At 42.5% G+C, this 22,236-nt stretch overlaps 1 protein-coding gene across 6 annotated transcripts in view; it reads right to left on the reverse strand.

Annotated features, from left to right (window-relative positions):
• SUFU (SUFU negative regulator of hedgehog signaling) overlaps positions 1–22,236 on the reverse strand; it is a 94,100-nt gene that overhangs the window by 42,829 nt on the left and 29,035 nt on the right. For 5 of the 6 annotated variants that reach the window (XM_077455305.1, XM_077455302.1, XM_077455304.1 and 2 more), the window contains exons 5-8: positions 19,122–19,207; positions 16,549–16,621; positions 12,439–12,595; positions 6,011–6,122 (exon numbers count right to left, since the gene is read on the reverse strand). In XM_077455305.1, the coding sequence (XP_077311431.1) occupies positions 6,011–6,122; positions 12,439–12,595; positions 16,549–16,621; positions 19,122–19,207 (428 nt within the window). The remainder of the gene's footprint in view (positions 1–6,010; positions 6,123–12,438; positions 12,596–16,548; positions 16,622–19,121; positions 19,208–22,236) is intronic. The other variant, XM_077455303.1, reaches the window with a different exon arrangement.

Consider the following 22,236-nt stretch of genomic DNA (forward strand, 5'->3'; position numbering starts at 1 on the left):
CCCCTTATGAGCTGCCACCATTGCCACATAATTGAAATCTACCCAAAAAGTACCAAAACAGGAAAACGCTGAAGGGGAATTGCCACATTGCTCCATTGATAACCAAAGGCACCTGCCAGTCCAGCTCTAGGGCCCACAGGCCCAATCGTCACCCATCACAGTGGGCATGCCCCACAGGGTCTTTAGGGGCTGGAACCAACTCTATGGGGGAATATTGCCCCTCTCTTTTTCTTTACTTCCTTCAGTATCTCAAATGTCACTTCGTTAGGCCTTATTAGAAATTGTCATGCAATATGTGGCTGCTGCATTAAAGGTTTTTTTTTACCCCCATTTTGGGTATTCTGTTCATGTAGCAATAGGATTTAAAAAAAAAAAAAAATATGTGTTGTATTGTGAGGTATTTTTACAGGAAAGGCCCACCAGTACAGATCCATGTCTGACAGACATTAAAGCCACAAAAAAAGGCTACTTTGCTTATAAAAATGCCCTTGATGGGTTCAAAGGGTGGTTTCTGCGAAACAAAGAGAATCCAATTAAAGTCAATATCCAGGTTTTATTTAACTTTAGTCTGTTTGGACTAAGCTGGTCCAAACAAATGATCTCATCAACAATTGCAGTGGCTGCAATTATGTTAATTAACCACCTGCCAGCCAGGCAAATTCTGACATTTCTCTCCTACATGTAAAAATCATATTTGTTTGCTAGAAAATTACATAGAACCCCCAAACATTATATATGTTTTTTTTTTTAGCAAAGACCCTAGAGAATACAATGGCGGCTGTTGCAACTTTTTTTTATCTTGCACGGTATTTGTGCAGCAATTTTTCAAATGCGTTTTTTGAAAAAAAAGTTTTGTGCTTAAAAACAAAATCAAACCAAAAAAAACCAAAACAAAACAGTAAAGTTAGCCCAATATGATGCCCGGTGGGCGGGAAGTGGTTAAAAATAAAATTATGTAGCCTTAGCTACATACTGTATACAGTGCTGTGTTCCGGCAGTGGAATAAGAACTCCCCATGCTGCTCCTGCAACACAATCAAGCCGGGCTAAACGCTGCTCAGCCATTCAGAGGAAGCTTTGTATTGAATTAACACAAAAGCTTCCTCCTATTCCTTGTCCTGTTGTCAGAATTCCTCGTTGTAAACTTTGCATAGTTTAGGCTACATACAGTGTATATAGTGCTCCCAGCTGATACAACTGTTAGTGAATTAAATAATACTCTATTGTTAAATGAAACCTGGAAATCAGCTTTAAAGAGGAACTGCCGTCTGCTCAGATAATTTGTAATAAAAACCTCTGTCATTCTGAAGCTTCCCTTCAACCACTTTGCGGATTCTTTTATATATACTGTGATTCTGTACTTGCCAAATATGCTGCAGAACTCTACCTCCACTAAGCCTGGCTGCATCCATTTTAGCTGTAGCTGCTGCCTGTTCGCTTCCTGGATTTACACAGAGATACGCCTCCAGCTCTGCAGCTCTGATTGGCTCTCTTATGACTCACCCCACCCCCCCTCCCTTCCTTCCAGGCAAATTCTCAGGAGAGTGAGAAAGAGCGCTGGCCATGATGTCATAAGCCTAGACCAGACAAGAAACAGGAAGTGGGCTGTATAAGGTATTTACAGACAGAAAAAATGTTTTACGCTATCCAAAGACGAAACAAGGGAAAAAGATTTAATAGATGGAAAGATGAAAAAAAATTACTGAAGGTCCACTTTAAGGTACTAGGGAAGCACTAGGTACAGTAAAGCCCCCCCCCCCCCCCCCCCCTCGGGACAAAAAACAACCCGTGTAAAGGTTTTTACATGGCAATGCAAAGCCAAAAGGCCTTTGGAACAGTATGTAGAAGGCCAAAATAAGAGCCCTTTCAGGGTGCTAAGAGCTAGATTCTTGTCAAGGCCTGTTTGCGGGATGGCCAGAATGCGAAGCACCGAGTAATATCTGGGAATGAAATGATTTCTTGAGAAAGCAGATCTGGCCTGTTGGGATGAGGCCAGGGGTCGCCTGCAAGTAGTCTGAGTATGTCTGTGTGGCATGTTCTTCTGGGCCAATTCGGTGCCAAAGACGCACAGCCTTCCTCTCATGCTCTATTTTTTGGAACATGCAAGACAAAATGTTTAGTAGAAGGAAGGCGTAGATTAGCTTGAACCAAGACAAAAAGGATAACTAAAGCATTCAAGGTTAGAGGTAGGGGATCAATGGTTCTGGATACAAATACAGTGCATCCGGAAAGTATTCACAGCACTCCACTTTTTCCACATTTTATGTTACAGGCTTATCCCAAAATGGATGAAACCCATTAATTTCCTAAAAATTCTACAAACAGTACCCCATAATGTTATCCAAAATATAAATGTATGTAGATGCGTGTAACAGCTGCTCCTTTAAGTGTGCATCGCACTAATAAACAAAAAATATAAAGTAGGCACTAATTAAACTACAAGAATCATAAAATTGACATGTGCCAATAAAGATTTCGCATCATCTTAGTACAATATTTTGTGCAAATTGTTTGTGTGCCTTTAATGTTTTTGGTATAGCGATTATCACAGCGGGAGCACATGTCAATTTTAGGATGCATGTAGTTCAATAAGCACCTACTTTATATTTTTTGTAGGAATACCCTATACTAACAAACTTGAAAAAAGTTTGTCTGAAATCTTTGAAAATGTATTAAAGTGTAAGTAAGCACCCCCAAACATTTTCAGTCAAGGAAGCTGCCATCTTTGCCTGTTTAATCTACAACTGCCATGATGTCGCACATGTGATCAGTTATGATACCAGCCATTGAATGGTTTGACAGTTTGGTTAAGAGCACAACCAATGGGAGTGTTACATTTCCAGCACATGCCGGTAATTAAACGGTTTTATGCATGGATTTACTACCGCTTTAAAAATAGAAAAAAATCCCATGTACATAAGTATTCACAGCCTTTGCTCAATACTTTGTTGAAGCACCTTTGGCACCAATTACAGCCTCAAGTCTTTGCGTATGATGCTACAAGCTTGGCACACCTATTTTTTGAGCAGTTTCTCCCATACTTTGCAGGACCCCTGAAGCTCCATTAGGTTGGATGGGGAGCATCGGGGCACAGACATTTTTAGATCTCTCCAGAGATGTTCAATTGGGTACAAGTCTGGGCTCTGGCTGGGCCATTCACAGAGTTATCCTGTAGCTACAACTTTGTTATCTTTTCTGTGCTTAGGGTCATTGTCCTGCTGGAAGATGAACCTTCACCCTAGTCTGAGGTCCAGAGTGCTCTGGGGCAGATTTTCATCAAGGATGTCTCTGTACATTGCTGCATTCATCTTTCCCTCAATCCTGACTAGCCTCCCAGTTCCTGCCACTGAAAAACATCCCCACAGCATGATGCTGCCAACACCATGCTTCACTGTAGGGATGGTATTGGCCAGGTGATTAGCGGTACCTGGTTTTCAGACAGGACGCTTGCCATTCGTGCCAAAGAGTTCAATCTTTGTTTCATCAGACCAGAGAACTTTGTTTATCATGATCCAAAGTCCTTCAGGTGCCTTTTGGCAAACTCCAGGCAGGCTGTCATGTGCCTTTTACTAAGGAGTGGCTTCCGTGTGCCCACTCTACCAAACAGGCCTGATTGGTGGAGCACTGCATAGATGGTTAGTCTTCTGGAAGGTTCTCCTCACTCCACAGAGAAACACTGGAGCTCTGTCAGAGTGACCATAGGGTTCTTGGTCACCTGACTAAGGCCCTTCTCCCCTGATGGCTGTTTGACCAGGCAGCCCACTCTAGGAATAGTCCTGGTGGTTCCAAACTTCTATTTATGGATGATGGAGGCCTTCGTGCTTACTGGGACTTGCAGAAATGTTTGTGTATCCTTCCCCAGATCTATTTCTCAAAACAATCCCAACTAGGAGGTCGACAGACAGTTCCTTGGACTTCATGGCTTGGCTTGTGCTCTGACATGTACTGTTAACTATGAGACCCAATATAGCCAGGTGTGCCCCTTTTCCGAATCATGTCCAATCAACTGAATTTACCACAGGTGGACTTCAATCAAGTTGTAGAAACATTTCAAGGATAATCAGTGGACACAGGATGCACCTGAGCTCAATTTTGAGTGTCATGGCCAAGGCTGTGAATACTTATGTACATGGGATTTTTTATTTTTTTATTTTTAATAAATTTGCAAAGATTTTAACCTTCTTTTACGCTGTCATTATTGGGTATTGTTTGTAGAATTTTGGAGGAAAATAATGAATTTAATCCATTTTGGAATAAGGCTGTAACAAAACAAAATGTGTTGAAAAAAGTGAAGAGCTGTTAATACATTCCGGATGCACTGTAGATGTAGTTTGTTTTATCTAGAGGCTAGGATGCCCACATCCAGAGTCCCCCAATATTGGTATAGCAAACTGAACAAACGTGGATGTAGAGAGACCATTCCCCTTGGTCCAAGCAGTAATGGTTGAGATAATCAGTCTACCAGTTGTCCACTCCTAGGATGTGGACTGCAGCGATTGCTGGGCAGGGAATTTGTCCATGCTAGAATCTGGTTTGTTACCTTCAAAGTAGCCAGGCTCCTTGTACCTTGATGGTTTATATACACAACTGTGGTGGCATTGTCTGACTGCATCCAAAAGGAGTCTTTAGAAGAGGGGTCCTGTGCTGGAGGGACAGTCTGACAGCTGAGTGCCAAGATGTTAATGGGGAATTTGGTCTCTTCTAATCATGTTAACTGAACTGTTAAGGACTGGAAGATGCCTCCTCAGCCTGACAGACTTGTGTCCTTTGTAAGAACTTCACAATTGTAGGGAAGTAAAGACCTTCCCACTATAAGAGTTGGAGCAATGACAAGCAACAGGACAAGGACTTTCTTGCTTGGGTGGATAGGAGAATGGGTAGATCCAGGGAAAGAGACTACTTTTTAATGCAGACAAAAATGTTCAGTTGCAGAGTTCTTTAACGGAATTAGGCAAAAGATACTGCCTCGAAGAAGGCTACCATTAGACCAGACCTCTCATGGCAAATCTTAATGTAGGATCTCAGTGGTCAAGCATGAGCGCCAAACGTACTTTTCTGGAAGAAAGACCCTTGCCTTGGATGTACCAGGGATCATACCAAAGTATTCTAGGTACAGGGACAGCTGAACAGAAGCTTTTTTTGAAGTTGATCAGCGCCCAGCCAAAATTCTGAAGCAGATGAATTGTCTTTTGGACATTTGTTGAGTGTTGAATCCTTCAGGAGATGGTTATCTAAATAGCCAGTCACCTGGATGCCTTGAATATGGGGAAGGGCAAGCAAGGATGCCAAGAGGTTTGTGAAAAGCCTGGGAGCGCAGGACATTCTGAAAGGCAACATGACAAACTGGAAGTGGTTATCTGCCACTGCAAAGCATAGGAGTCACTGATGGAATGGATAAATGGCAACATGCAGATGAGCATCTCGGATATCTATGGATGCCAAGTCTTCCCTTGTCTCAGAGAGACAATTACTGACCTTGCAGATTCCATATTAAATTTTGGAATGTGAAGGACTCTGTTAAGAGATTGTAAGTCCAAGATATGTCTCTTAGTGCCCAGAGGGGGATGAATAGATGAGGAGAGTCAACTTGCAGTATGCCAAGGCTTTTCAACATTACAAAGCAGGCTGCGTGAAGCTCCCTCTTCAATATTGTGGGAGAGAAATCTTCTGCAGCTTCTTCTAACACTGTCCTGACATCTTCATTTCCTTCTGACTCAGCAGCAAGTGAAGACCAAGAGCTTAACTCGTGACATCACTGTGCTAGCCGCTGCAGTGTTTTATTTCTGTGCGCTGATCTGCTTTTTAAAATTGCGAGTACCTGTCTGTATTGAACATTGATTTTAAAAAGACAGAGTTACACTATGTTTGGCCTTTGTTCATTTGCATACTATCCTACATGGGGTTAACCAGTCGAGTTGACTAGTACTGCGGGCCTCTTGAAGGACAAGATCTACTTTGAAATTTATTCTTCTAATGTTTTCCATAAATAATTTGGACATAAATTTACTTACGACGCCCGATCATGGTTCATTCCATTCTGACGCTGCATACTGATTGGAGGTAGGATAGGTTTACTGTTGATTTCAAGGCCTCTTCGTAAAGCCTCTCTGATTTGCTCGGTATCTGAAAGAAAACAGAGAATTTGTTACATTTCATGCATGGCACACGTTTGAAATCTAAACAAACATTAAATCATAGCCTGCTTTTTAGAACACAGTGGTACTTCTATATAAAAACTGGAGGACAGGAAAAGAGCATGGGTTATGGTGCCAATAGATGGTCTGTTATCTTCCTGACAGACAAGCAGAGGGTTATCTGGCCACCCAAGAACGAGCTCAGCACAGTGGCGAAGTGGTTTTCACTTCTGCCTAGCAGCACTAAGGTTTGGTTTCAACCATATAAATAAAACCAATATATGGTGCTGCGCTCCAAAAAAAATAAAAATAAAAAAAAATTCACACAAACGTGGTCTAATGTGCTAAGAGTATACCATGCCACTAAACATCATACATTAGAACAGTGGAAAATACATAGATAAACAATAAAGTAAAGCTGTAAGTGAACTATGCAAAAACTTGTGTGAATCATAAAATGTCCATACATAAAGTGCAGAAAAATATGTATAAATTCAGGCGTCAATGATGCAGCAAAACTTTAAATTATAAATAACAGTTAAAAAAAAAATTAAACAACAATAGATGAAACGTGTCTTCAAAGGAGAAAGTGCTGGTGGATAAAAGTGCTTGAAATCACATCTATCTAAGGTGACTTTGTATCCAGCAAAAAAAGTGACGGAGTGACTGTGACGAGCAAATCTTCAGTGCAAATACACCTATGGGTATGATGGCCCCTTACCTTACTGCTGTAAGGTAGACAACATATCATAAATGGGCTGGGATTATCCAGTTATATCCTATAAGCAATTGCTCAGAGTATATATCTTTCTTAATTACAGATTGCCTATAGCCCAGTGTAGATATCCCATACACATATATTCCTCTCAGGGTGGATGTTATGGGCCAATGCAGGGGAAACAAAGACGACGCCAATAGTGAAGTTATAATATCACATTTATTAAGACAGCAGAGTAAGCTTTGGTACTCACATAGAGGCAAATGAAGCAAAATACAAACAAAACGAGCGGCAAGCTCATGATAAAAACGCCACTTCTGGTGTCTGTACATTCCTGCGCGTGACATCATGTGACGCATGATGACACGCACAGGAACACGCGGACACCAGATTGGCATTTTTATCATGAGCTTGGCGCTCGTTTGTTTGTATTTTGCCTCTATGCGAGTACCACAGCTTACTCTGCCGTCTTAATAAATGTGATATAACTTACTTCACTATTGGAGTCTCCTTTGTTTCCCCTGCATTGGCCCATAACATATACCTTGAGAGCAATATATGATAAGTGTATGGAATATCTACACTGGGCTATACGCAATCTGGAATTAAGAAGGATATATACTCAGAGAGATTGCTTATAGGATACAACATCTGGATAACCCCAGGCTATTTATGATATGTTGTTTACCTTACAGCAGTAAGGTAAAGGGCCATCATACCCATAGGTGTATTTGCACTGAAGATTCATTCGTCACAGTCACTCCATCACTTTTTTTGCTGGATGCAAAGTCACCTTAGCTAGATGTGATTTCAAGCACTTTTATCCACCAGCACTTTCTGCTTTGAAGACACGTTTCATCAATTTTTTTTTTTAACTGTTATTTATCATTTAAAATTTTGCTGCATCGACGCCTGAATTTATACATATTTTTCTGCACTTTATGTATGTACGTTTTATGATTCACACAAGTTTATTTGCATAGTGAAACTTAACTTACAGCTTAATCTTATTGGTTTTTATCTATTTGTACATTTTCCACTTTTGTAATTTATGATATTTAGCGGCATGGTTTACGCTCAGCACTTTAGACCGCGTTAGTATGATTTTTTTATTTTTGGAGCGCAGCACCATATATTGGTTTTATTTATTTGATCTTCTTGGGCTGCATTTGACCCCTGTCGGTGTTTGCTACAACCAAATACCTTTATTTTCTAGTTTTAGTGACCGCAGGAATATCCCTTACTTTATTTGGGTTTCAACCATGACACTACTTGCCTGGAGTTTGCATGTTCTCCCTGTGCCTGCATGGGTTTCCCACTTTCCAAAGAGATGCTGGATGGGGTAATTGGCTCCCGTCTAAATTGGCCTAGTATGTGTATGTATGAATGTGCCTTAGGGACCATAGAGTGTAAGCTCCTTGAGGGCAGGGACTGATGTGACTGCATAATATACTGTACAGGTAAAGCACTGCGTATATTAAACCACTTCCCACCAGGCCACTGCATACGTACGGCCAGCTGGGCCCTCTCTTCTGAGTGGACGTTCAGTGACGTCCTTCAGAAGGAGGGGGTCCCGCTCAGAGGCGCAATTCCGAGGCGCTCGTGTCACCCGGACACGGCGCATCTCAGATCGGCAGAAGGGTTCTGTGATTGGCCTTCCTGATCACACGACAGCCATGTCCACTCACAGCCGTCATGTGATGTAAACAGAGAGCCGGTTGCTATGCGATCGGCTCTCCTCTCCTCACACATTAGTTGTCGGTGAGGAGAGGAAGAGTGGAGCGCTGCAGCTGGCTGGTAATCAGTGTGTACGAGCTGTTTTTTTACAGCTATTTACAAATGGATCACCAGCATTGTAACAGAGTGTAAAACACATGTCCCCAAAAACCCTGTCCCAGTAAAATCACATGTCCCAATGATTATTTGGACGCATATGACCGTGATCACCTTCGCCCATCTGTACATGATCATTTGCGTACATCTGTCCGTGATCACACTAACCAATTATTATACAATTAATGGGATTTTTATTTATTTTTTTATTACAAAATTCTATTTTTTTTTTTGGATTTCTTTTAAAATAGAAGAAAATATTGCTTTTTGTTCCCAAATTTCTGCTCTTTCGTCGCTTATATATCAAAAAATAAAAGACGGAGTTGTGAATAAATACCACCAAAAGAAAGCTCTATTTTTGCAAAAGAAATGATAAAAATGTAATACAGCTATGGCTGGGGAAAAATTTTATTTAAATCTTGAATAAAGTTGAGAGGTCAAATCGATTCAAAATGTAAGCAAATCGATTTTTTTAGATTTTTTTTTCACCACCGTGCCAGTCCTGAGGTGCTGTGGGCAGAAGTTTTTAGGCAAGGCCACGGCTTTGGCCTAGTCGGTGAGGCCGTGTGACGCGGCCTCGCCTAAAAACTCCTGCCCATATAGCTCCTCAGGACCGGCGTGGTGTCCATCAAAAAACAAAAACAAAAAAAAAAACACCCCGATTGGAATCAGGTTTTTTTTAAATCAGACTTTTTTTTTTTTAGAAAAGCGCCCAGTGTAGCATGACCACGCAACTCTCATTGAAAATGCGAGAGCGCTGAAAGTTGAAAATTGGCCTGGAAGGAAGGGGGGCGAAAGTGCCCGGTATTGATGTGGTTAAAAAAAAATAAAAAACGAATGGTGTTATACAAGTACCTGTAATAAAGTAAATTAAAAAAATTACGATATCCAGTACTGTGTAAACATTTTAGGTACCGTAGGTGTGAGGAAATGCTGCAGTAAATTGTAATCTTAATCAAAGCAATATTTGGTGTGACCATCCTTTGTCTGCAAACCAGCATCTATTCTTCTAGGTACACCTGCACACAGTTTTTGATGGAACTCAGCAGGAAGGTTGTTCCAAACATCTTAGAGAACGAACCACGGAGCTTCTGTGGATGTAGACTGCCTCAAATCCTTCTGTCTCCATGTAATCCCAGACAGACTATGTTTAAATCAAGGCTATCTGGGGCACAAAACATCACTTCCAGGACTCAGTGTTTCTTTTCACTGAAAATAGTTATCAGATTGGCTGCATGTGTGGGGTTGTTGTCCTGCTACAGAATAAATGTGGGGCCAATCACACGCCTCCCTGATGGTATGGTATGATGTACAAGTAGTTGCCTTTATTTCTCAGCATTGAGGACACCACTGCTGCTTCCCACATATCCAACTCTATTTGCAGAACTGCAGCCCCAAAATTGTAAGGAACCTCTACCATGCTTCACTGTTTGCAGACACTCAATATTGTTCTGCTCTCAAGCCCTTCCGTGAATAAACTGCCTCCTGCTACAGCCAAATATTAAAAATTTTGACTGCTCAGCACAAAGCACTGGCTGCAATTTTTCTGCACAACAGGTTCCTATGTTTTTGTGCATAGTCGAGTTGCTTAGCCTTGATTCCATGTTGAAAGTATGGCTTTTGGGCCACAATTCTTCCATGAAAACCACTTCTGATCAGACCTCTTCGTAGAGTAGATGGGTGTACTTGGATCCTACTGGTTTCTGGCAGTTCTGTGCCGATGGCACTGCTGGACATTTTCCGATGTTAAAAGAAGGTAAACCTGATGTGTCTCATTTGCTGCATTAAGTTTCCTAGGCAGCATTATTGTCCTCAATGCTGAGAAATACAGGCAGATACTTATCCATCATACCATACCATCAGGGAGGCATGCGATTGGCCCCAAATATATTCTGCAGCAGGACAACGGACCCAAACCTACAAGGTCATTAAAGCGGATAACAATTTGTTTAAAAAATAAATAATAATGTTCTTTAGCAACACATTAATTGCCTCCAGCATTGCTCCCATTTTTCCTTGCTGGAGGCTGCCATTTTGCTGAAGCCCAGAGCCCTTCAACAGCAGTAAATCGTAAAGCGGAACGAAAATTTGACGATAAAAAAAAAAAAAAAAAAAAAAAAAAAGAAGGAAGAGAAGAAGTTACATTCCAGGAATGATGGGATTCTCAATTGTCACATTTACGTGTGTCCTTAACCAAACTGTTAAACCATCAAATGGCGAGCAGGCGCACTGAGCGTGCCGCTGTCAACGCCGATATGCCGCGAGTGGCAGCTCCCGTGCGCATGCGCAACGTCATCGCGGCTTCGTCAAATGACAGTGGCGGAGCAGCGAGACCCACGAGAAGATGGCTGCTCCGGACTACAGGGGACAGCGGTGACTTCGCTGGCTCCTGTGTCAGGTAAGTGACACATAATGGACTACTATGCGATGCATAGTAGTCCATTATGCTTTAACTTTGCAGGGAATGAAAGAGGAAGTAAACTCATCAGGGTTTACTTCCTCTTTAAGGCTGTCGGTAGATCAGCCTCTACAAATAATTAGTGTATAAAAAGAGAGCAGCTCAGCATATGCAGCGCAGTGTGAGACAGTATTACTGGATTTTAAACAGTAGGGACTTTTATTTTTAAAGTTTTACATGGCTATACCTGCAAAAGCTGCCTGCCTGAAGTGATCTAGCAAAAAGCGATCTAAACTAAAGTTCCACTTTAAGAACCATCTTCAGCGGGATAGTTTGTCCCCCACAGAGCCCTGATCTCAGCATAATTGAGTGTGCCTAGAATTACATCAAGAGACTGAAGGATTTAGGCAGCCTACATCCACAGAAGGTCTGTTATTAGTTTTCCAAGATGTTTGGAACAGCCTACCTTCCGAGTTCCTTCAAAATCTGGGTGTAAGGCCGCGTACACACGGGCGGACTGTTCGCCCAACTTTGTTCGTCAAACAATCCGACAAACAGTCCGCTCTAAATTTGCATGAATGGACTTGACCACACACGATGAACGAACAGTCCGCTGAAAGCGTGCGCGATGACGTGAACGGCACGTACGACGGGACGAGAAATATGACGTCCAATACACTGCAATGCAACCTTCGCCGTGTAAATCCTTTCTGAGCATGCGCGAAACTTAGTTTGTCGAACAAGCCTACACACGAGCGGACTGTCCGCTGAAACCAAGTTTCAGCGGACTGTCTTACGGAAATTCCGAAAAACTTTGTTCGTCAGACTGTCCGCTGAAACTGTCCGCTGAAGCCCACACACGAGCGTACTGTCCGCTGAAACACTGTTCAGCGGACAAAGTTGGGCGAACAGTCCGCCCGTGTGTACGCGGCCTACGTGTATCCAGAATTGATGATGATTTGAAGCCAAAGGGTAGTCGCATCAAATATTAGTTTGATTTAGATTTTTCTACTGTTCGCTCACTTTGCATTTTGTAAAATGATAAAAAATAAGCAATAAAAAAGGGCGAGAGAGAGAGAGATAGAGATAGAGAGAGAGTATAAGAATCCAGAAGCCATCACAGCTTTACTTTTAAAAAGCAATGCATTTTAGAAGGGGTCTAAAGAAGCTATTTTCAGACCAGCCAATTGTTGTCCCATACAACACTACAAAGGTGATATTGACTGGCTGCCACATACATCCATAGTAATATATTCTGCAGACACTTTTCAGTTGTGAAACCTTATTTAGATGTCATTAACTGTATGTATAATAAACAAGCACTGGTATTAATTAGGCTGTAAGCAAAATCAAGACCTTTGCCAGATAACCGTCTCGGTTGCGTTCCAATACATATACTCCTACTGTCTTCCTCATCTTCGGGTGGTCGACTCAAATCGTCCCATGCACATTTGGCACTGACCCCGCTGAGGTTCGACCCTTCCGTCTCAATCCCTTTATCAACCCTCTCCTGCTTGAAAACGTAAGAGAAACAAAAAAAACAACTATTTTGTAAACGTATTCTTAAAAATCAGATGCTTCAAAATCATGACCAATGTTGATTTTGGGAGGCTTACCACAGATGACACAGCTGAGAAAAACAAAAAACAAACAATAGTTGATAAATAGATCTGGAAAACACGAATGGTGCATGCACACAGCCATAAGAGGGTAGTAGAGCATCTAGAGCCCCCATAAAAACATTCCCAAGACCCGCAGCTGCTGCACATGTTCCAAATGCACACTTTCCATATTCTAAGCGAACATCTGTGTGCGTGCGCATGCCTGGGTGCTTGACGGAACCCCTGGAACATAACTACACAAGGACGTATCTTCTAATGGATGAGCAGCAGCTGCAGGTCTTGGCTCTAGAAGCCTTACAGCCCACTTGTACATGAGCACTAAATAAGAAAAAACCAAGGCTACCATTTTCTGTATTGACTAAAATAGAAAAACACATTTATAAAATGCTTGGTATACAGAAATTCATGTGACACTTTCATCAACAAATCTTTCTCCAATATTCAAACTGTAAAGCCCCCATACACACTATCAGATTTTCTGCTGATTTTTGTCTTCAGATTTACCAAAACCATGTAGTGCAAGGGCCTGCCTGATTGCATACACATTGAAAGTGCTAATGTTTGACCTCGTATTGTAAGGTTTTGGTAAATCTGAAGGAAAAAATCTGCAATTTTTTTTTTTTTTTTTTTAGTTAATGCATACTTGAAAAGTATTTATTTTTTTAAATAATAATTTACGGTCACTTGAAGTCACCACCATGTGATCCAGATATGTGTGGAGTGATCCACCGTGCATTAAGCCCACCTGGTCAGTAATATTTCATTTCAAGTCAACCATGCCCTTGCAGAAAGGTAAACACTTGCCTCTCTATCCACCAATGCTGCTCCAATCAAGAGAAATAGCCAGTTGAAATCTATACTTCTGGAGTGGAGGTGTCCTCAGCAACACTCAGTGGTTCCTTCTACTGACTCCTTACATTGCGACAGGACACAGTGGTTGGAGAAAGGAACCAGTGAGCACTGCAGCAGACACAGGAGAATCTCAGAAATGTCCGTTTCTTCACAGACCTCACTCTACAATGCCTCTCGATCAGAGAGGAGATCGGCATTGTAGTATAAGTGTAGCCCGACGCATTTAAACACAATAGGTCATCGACTGGGGCATATCATCTCGGAGATATAGCTCGCTCATCTTACGCTTCCCACATGGCTTTTAATCTTTTTTATGTGATCGCATTTTATGTCACATCTGTTTTACTTTAAGATGTGAATAAAGTTTTAGATAATTTTTGACCTGCACTATTGGCGCTTTGCCTTTTTGTTTTTTTACACCATGGGATTGTTCTGAGCCATTCTGGAACCTTGGCTGAGACATTTTCATCACAAGACGTTTGGTGTGGATAGGCGCTACTCTCCATGATGGCCGCCTTGTAGCCTGGATCGTCTGGCTCCGTTCTCCCTGTGTGCTAGTGGTTCTAGCACTTCAAGCCTGTATGATACATTGCCGTATTGGTACTTGTATCCAAATTATCTGGTAAGAGTGTTTTATCTCTCTATCTGATTTCCACCTGTGAAGCTACCGAGATTGTAGTCAGAGTGAGTCTTGAATCAATTTTGGCCGATTGAGTTACTAATCACTTGATTTGACTATTCATTGTGTGGGACTTTTTATTTTAATATCATCGTAGGTTATCCCCTATACAGTTTATGCATGTATATTTGTTTATATACATGGATTTCTGATCTGGGATAAGCATTGCATATACTGCTGCTATTTACTCATGGTCACTGTCTGAGCACATTGACGCTTCAATTGTTATTTTCTTTGCAGTATTCACTATTTTATCATATCATCACTGTTTGAGTACTTTGATATATTGTTTGCAGTAATTAGCGCTACACTCTTTTTGCTCTTGAATTTTTTAACTTTGTTTGAGTGTGTGCTGCTTTTTTCTGATATATTTCTTTGGGTTTAGCGCAGTTTTTTCTAATTTAGTAAAGAGACCTTTAGGCCTCATGCACACTGGGCATTTTTTTCTGCTGCTTCTAGGAGCGTTTGGCTTTTTTTGTTCCTGTCTATAAATGTGTCTGCATGTTAGCCTATGTGTCCATGCACACATACAGTGCCTTGCGAAAGTATTCGGCCCCCTTGAACTTTTCAACCTTTTGCCACATTTCAGGCTTCAAACATAAAGATATAAAATTTTAATTTTTTGTGAAGAATCACCAACAAGTGGGACACAATTGTGAAGTGGAATGAAATCTATTGGATATTTTAAACTTTTTTAGCAAATAAAAAAATGAAAAGTGGTGCGTGCAAAATTATTCGGCCCCTTTACTTTCAGTGCAGCAAACTCACTCCAGAAGTTCAGCGAGGATCTCTGAATGATCCAATGTTGTCCTAAATGACTGATGGTGATAAATAGAATCCACCTGTGTGTAATCAAGTCTCTGTATAAATGCACCTGCTCTGTGATAGTCTCAGGGTTCTGTTGAAAGCGCAGAGAGCATCATGAAGACCAAGGAACACACCAGGCAGGTCCGTAATACTGTTGTGAAGTTTAAAGCCGGATTTGGATACAAAAAGATTTCCCAAGCTTTAAACATCCCAAGGAGCACTGTGCAAGCGATCATTTTGAAATGGAAGGAGTATCAGACCACTGCAAATCTACCAAGACCTGGCCGTCCCTCTAAACTTTCAGCTCAGACAAGGAGAAGACTGATCAGAGATGCAGCCAAGAGGCCCATGATCACTCTGGATGAACGGCAGAGAACTACAGCTGAGGTGGGAGAGTCTTAATTTTTTATATCTTTATGTTTGAAGCCTGAAATGTGGCAAAAGGTTGAAAAGTTCAAGGGGGCCGAATACTTTCGCAAGGCACTGTAGGTGCTTAGAGGCAGAACACCCCCCCCCCCCCACCCCCACCCCAACGGCCAGTGCATGCAGGAGCAGCAGAGTTGTGTCAGAAAAAAAAAAAAACTCAACGCACCTAAATGCATGTAAATGAGCCTAAGCACCTGAACATTCATTTTAATGGCTAGAATAAATTATTCTGGCCAATGAAAAATAAATTATCGCCCAAGTACACTGTCAGTCATTGTCTCTCTGCTCTTCCAGCACTCACTGAAGCCCTGGGCTGTGAAGGGGACGGGAGCGGCCTGCTCAGTCTCCCAGCGGCTCACTGAGAGGCCAAACCAGGTGTCGGTCAAGGCATCCCAACTGTAAAGTCAAGACTCTGCTCTGTGACCTCAGCCTGGGACACAGGAAAACAGGTCAGAACTAGCTGCACTCCTGTGATGCTTAGGCCGCGTACACACGGGCGGACTGTTCGCCCAACCTTGTCCGCTGAACAGTGTTTGGGCGGACAGTCCGCTCGTGTGTGGGGCTTCAGCGGACAGTTTCAGCGGACAGTTGGACGAACAAGGTCTTACGGAAATTCCGAAAAACTGTCCGCTGAAACAAGGTTTCAGCGGACTGTTCGCTCGTGTGTAGGCTTGTTCGGCCAACTAAGTCTCGCGCATGCTCAGAAAGGATTTCCACGTCGGAAGGTTGCATTGCAGTGTATTGGACGTCGAAATTTTCGATCCGTCGTGCGTGCCGAAACGTCATCGCGCACGGTTTCAGCAAACTGTTCGTCCGTCGTGTGTGGCCATGTCCGTCCATGCTAAGTTTGAGCGGACTGTTGGACGGACAAAGTTGGGCGAACAGTCCGCGCGTGTGTACGCGGCCTTAGGCATAGTAGGGCCAAAAGGAGCTTTGCTCATACTTATCCTTTAAACACCTTTAAAAGCTTCACACATCAGCGGCTAGAGGACCTCTGCTGACACCATACACACCAAAGCAGTAAACATTTTAGTGTACACCACCATTAAATCTTTCTGCGACCTTCATAATTAGACATACCTGCAAATGAGGGTCAATTTCAAAGATTGTCTCCCCTCTTCTCATATCTGTTATTAACCAAGGTCCTCCTGCTCTGAATAAAGAAATATGTTATTTTAAAGTTGTGTGCATTACATAAGAAAATCATAAGAAAAAAAAATGTTAAAATGGCTCAAAAGTAAAAATGACACCCATCACTGCTCTTCACTAAAACAAGCTGGTCTTGCAGAAAAAAAAAATGAATCCCATCCATCTCTGATGAAAGGGAGATGAGGCGTTTGAAGAGTCAAGCCTACCCTTAAGTCATCTGGTCTCAGGCCACCACAGGATCCTAGAGTTTTCTTCAAGACTGTCAAATGTTTCAGGATTTCTGTTAAAGTGGTTCTAAAATCTAAATATGTTTTACCTTAATGCGACTGTAAAGATTATTTTACAAAAAAAAAAAAAAAAAAATGTTCTACTTACCTGCTCTGTGCAAGGGGTGTTGCACCGAGAGGCTCCGATCCTTCTCTTCTGGTGTGTCCCAGTGGCGCTCCTGGCTCCTCCTCTTCATTAGGTGCCCCCCCCCCCCCATGGGCAGATGCATTCCGTGGGTGCACCCGCGCAGGCGCACTCCTAAGTCCTGCTGCTGCATCTATTGACACAGACAGCAAGACTTGACCCAGCCCCCCTGTGTCACTGGATTTGATAGAATGCCAACAGCAGTCAATCCCAGTGTTTCTCAACTCCAGACCTCAAGGCTCCCCAACAGGTCATGTTTTCAGGATTTCCCTCAGAAGAAACGGCTGTGGCAACTACTAAGGCAGTTAAACTGATCAAATCACCTGTGCAAAATAATGGAGAGCCTTAAAACATGACCTGTTGAGGGACCTTGAGGACTGGAGTTCAGAAACTAGAATCTATCCAAACAGGACCCGAGACAGCAGCTCGAGCTGCCAGGCTTGTGCTCATCACTGGAACCATCAGGTTCAAATAAGAAAAACGGGGGCTCTGGGGGGCAGCTGCAGCACAGAAGGTTTTTCACCATAATGCATTAAGGTGAAAAACCTTGAGGGTTTACAACTCCTTTAAAGTAAAAAACTGTAGCCAAAACTTCTCCTCCCCCACCACCATAAATAAACATTTCAAGAACTGAAAGAGAAAAAAGGTAAGTGCTCAGAGAAAACACACCTCTGAGCCCTTCCCTTGCACACAGCCCCATGGAAGTAATTGAAGCCCACAAATAAAAATGATAAAATAAACAGCATTAGTTGTTTCAGTAAACAGGTAGGGAACCTCTACTTACTAGTGGTGTTTAAAAATAACAGAGCAGGTTCACGCTCAAAAAAAGATATATAGGTGACCTCTCTGGACTACACAGTTTTATAAGCCCAGCAGGCTGTTTTTCGGCATGGTTCAGTATTAAAAGTATGATCAAATCTTCTACTAAAGTCTATACTGTGCTCCCCAATACATAGAAAACAAAGTGACAGAACAAAAAGGATGATTGATTGCTTGTTGGGGACTGTATTTTATCTATTGCCGTGGTAATCTTGTACAATGTAGCTAGTCATCAACAGTGAAAGCCATGCTACATACCAAACATTTCACTCAGGGGTAACAGGGAAGTGTGCGACAGATAAAGGGGCCGTTTACAAACCTGTAGCATTAAGAGTCTATCCTTTCATTTATGTGCGGACCAAATATTTTAACTTCACTGAGAAGCAAGTCTATGCATAAAGTGGTAGTAAAGGCAGTACTTTTATAACAGAAAAGACCATAGGAGGTCTCTTCAATCATAAATGGTCCACTGCCAGCCAGCAGGTAATGAGATGTGATGTGGGCCACATATGCGCAGCTCAGACCACATGTACGGCCTGCTCTGTGTGCCACTCCGATGGGACTCCCGCGTGTATGAAAGGGAATGATGTCACCTCGGCACAGGCAATCAAGCGGTCAAAAATATGAAATCTGGAAGGAGGAACGGTTGAAGATGGAAAAGCTGAAGACCGGCGAGAGCCCTACCAGCACATCGATGGAGGGCTCTGTTTGTAGGCATGTCTGTCATAATGTACTAGCATGCAGTGCATACTGGTATATAATGACAAACTTGCAGGGAGACAATTTGTTTCAATTTTGCTCTACACACTTTACCGCTTTAAACAATTGTGGACTTTTTCAGGATTAAAAGGTTACTCAAGTGCTGTTTTTTTTGCTCCATAAATTTGGCGCAAAGATTGTACATTAAAGAATACAGTTTATCAGCAGTGCATGTGCTGTACAGTTAAAGTCATTGCAAGAAAAGGAAAAAATAAATAAAAAATAGGACAAAAAAATAAATAAAAAAATACCCTTAAGGTTCTTGTCTTTATTATTTCTAAATCTCACCCTACACATTCCGACAGTAGAATCTCCATTAGATTTATTAAAGCCTAATGATGATCTACATACACTATTGTATTTGTATCCAAGCCAGCAGGCCCCTGCAATAGTTGCTAGTAATGAGATTGTACAATCAGGAGATAATGTGTACGGTGGAGCTTTAGAACAGCGTTAGCACACAAAATTGTGGGTTCTGACGGTTAACTGCAGACTTGCAAAATGCTCTTACTTACAGTGGTACTGTTCGAAGTAGTTCTAGTATTCCCTGCCCATTCCATTGCTGAGCTGCATGCAATTCTTCAGTGCAAACACCAACTATCTAAAATAATAAAATAAAGGTTATACAAATGCAGGAATAGCAAGATTGGCCATACATACCCTGGCATGTGTAAAGTAACCACCATATAGAGGTAAGCACCAACATGAGGACTAAATCAAAACACTGTAGAAGTGAGCATTCATATGAGAACAAACAGTCTAGATGGGTGAGAGTTCACATTAGGATTAACCGCCTGCCAAACCCCCCTTGCAGTTGATCGCACCCCCACCCCCCAGGTGCTCGATTGTCAGCCCCTTCAGCCTGGCACTTAACCCATCTAGGCTGCGGCCATCGCTTTCTCCTCATCGGCTTCACAGCGGCTTCCCCTGCGTCTTCTGCTCCTCGGCGGCCAATAGGATTGCTTCTCCTCTTGGCCAAATGGGTCTCAGGGCTCGCTTCCTCATTGGCCGGGAGAATTAGAAAGACAATAGCGAATATTAATTGCCACACAACTGGGTGGGCTCAGGGGGCAGTGCTCCCCATGCCTGCCTTTTTTAAGCCAAATTAGAGCCTCTAAATCTAATCATGTACTTAAAAAACAACAAAAAAACTCCATTGGAATCCATGCGTCCGACACCTCGCATGTAGATTAGCGGGCCAGGTGCATAGATTAGGGAAGGTGGCACCCCGTATGGACAGGCTGCCACTGCCAACCTGTGCGTTGGAGAAGTGCCGGTTTTTATCCCTGACACAGTGAAACACGCTACTGTGCTTCAGAAAGAGCCATTTTTTCAAAAGCAGCTCACTGAGATTTTATGTATTTTTTGGTGCATTGGCATGGGCCCTTTCAATGAAGGCGCTATAAAAAGAAGTACAATATCAAAAACAAAGCTAAAGTGTTATGTCTAATACTCACACAATGGCAACTAGCAGCTGCCATTTTGTTGCTGCCTTTCACAAGCAAGGCCACAAAGCACTCCAGTCTAACAGAATCAATTTTGTTTCAGGGGTTGAAACTGGCAGGACTGACCATTCAAATGAGCTGGTCTCCTACCCTGTTATGTATGGGGGGGGGGGGGGGGCACTGTCCTTCCCCTGCTGCAAACATAAGGGTCTAAAAAAACAATAAATGTTAGAATTCTATTGCTAAACTTGTTCTAGGTCAACAAATCAATATACTTAAAACAGAATTCCACCCAAAAGTGGAAGCTCCACTTATCTGCTTCCTCCCCATCTGGTGCCACATTTTTTTTAATTTTTTTTAAAAACAACAAACATGTCATACTTACCTCCACTGTGCAGTCCGTTTTGCACAGAGTGGCCCCTGATCCTTGTCTTCTGTGGTCCCCCCGGCAGTGATGGTAGCGCCTCCCCACATCAGGTGACCACAACGGAGAAGCGCTCTCCTTCAAGGACACCCATGCGGGCGCACTCCCGAGTCCTGCTTTTACGTGTGTATTCACATGCAACGAAGGGCTTGGCCCCGGCACCCGCGTCATTGGATTGGATTGACAGCAGCGGGCGCCAATAGCTGCGCTGCTAGCAATCTAACCAATCAGGAGATGAGACACCAGCTAGAGCTGGTTTGCTTGTTCCCAGCCAGAGAAAGACAGCATTCAGGTAAGTGGGGGGGGGGGGGGTGGCTGCAGCACTGCAGAAGGTTTTTCACCTTAATGCATAGAATGCATTAAGGTGAAAAACCGAGGGTTTACAACCTCTTTAATCCTCTGAATTGTGTAAAAGGGCTGTTTGATTCTGTCTTCTCTGATCCTCCCCTTCTTCCACTGTCCTCAAACCACGTGATAGAACAGAGTTGCACAGAGTTTTATTGTTTTTCTTGGGAGGGAGCATGTGATCAGCACAGGGCCAATCAGCACTGTCCAGACAAAGGGTCAGGGGTCCTAGAGCCTTATAGGACAGCCGGAGAATGAAAACTCCTCCTACAAGCTTTAACCACTTAAGCCCCGGACCATTTTACTGGCCAAAGACCAGAGCACATTTTGTAATTCGGGACTGCATCGCTTTAACTGACAACTGCGATGTGGCTCCCAAACAAAACTGATGTCCTTTTTTTCCCCACAAACAGAGCTCTCTTTTGGTGGTATTTAATATAAAAAAAAAAAAAAAAAAAAGACCGTAATAAGCATATATTGATTGGTTTGCGCAAAGGTTATAGCGTCTACAAAATAGGGGTTCGTTTTATGGCATTTTTATAAAAAAATGTTTTTTTTACTAGTAATGGTGGCGATATCGTGACTGCGACATTATGGCGGACACATTGGACAATTTTGACACATTTTTGGGACTATTGTCATTTTTTACAGCAATCAGTGCTATAAAATTGCACTGATCACTGCCAATGTCATTTTTACAGTAAAGGGGTTAACCACTAGCTGGCTAGGAAGGGGTTGTGTCCTAGGGAGTGATTCTAGTATTAGGGGGCATGGCTACATGTGACACATCACTGATAATGGCTCCCGATCACAGGGAGCTATGATCAGCAACAGTGTTACTAGGCAGAACAGGGAGAGGCTTGTTTACATTAGCATCTCCCCGTTTTTCAGCTCCGTGAGACAATCGTGGGTATCCCCGTGGACATCGAGTATGCGGGACCCGCAATCCTACTCATGGAGCTCCCGGCAGGGTCGCGTGCGCATGACCACAGGGCGGCAAATTCAAAGGGACATTTACATGCCATTCTGCCAACGTAAATGTACATGTGGCGGTCGGCAAGTGGTTAGCCAGACACTATAGATAGAAGTCGCAAGACTTTTATATACTGCTGATGAGAAAAAGTATTTAGCAGTTTATATTTACTAAAATAATTGCATTTCCATGTTCTACGTACTGTGGGATACCAGATATAGTGAATGCAGGGTCCCGAGTTTAGTAACACCTTAAGCCAAAGCCACGACAATAGCCAGTTAACTAGTATTTTCAACAGCAGCCATCTCATGGCAGGGTTCCTCCCCCCTTTTTTTGACTATTAGGAGGTTTAAGGAGAGCTTTTTTCCACAGAAAGTACAAAAATGTACTCTGCCTAAATGCAGCTAAACTAAAAACGCACCCAAAAACCCATTGTAAGAATT

The sequence above is a fragment of the Lithobates pipiens genome, unplaced genomic scaffold (assembly GCF_037356315.1).
Source record: "Lithobates pipiens isolate NorthernLeopardFrog02 unplaced genomic scaffold, aLitPip1_a1.2 Scaffold_25, whole genome shotgun sequence".
Classification (NCBI taxonomy): domain Eukaryota; kingdom Metazoa; phylum Chordata; class Amphibia; order Anura; family Ranidae; genus Lithobates; species Lithobates pipiens.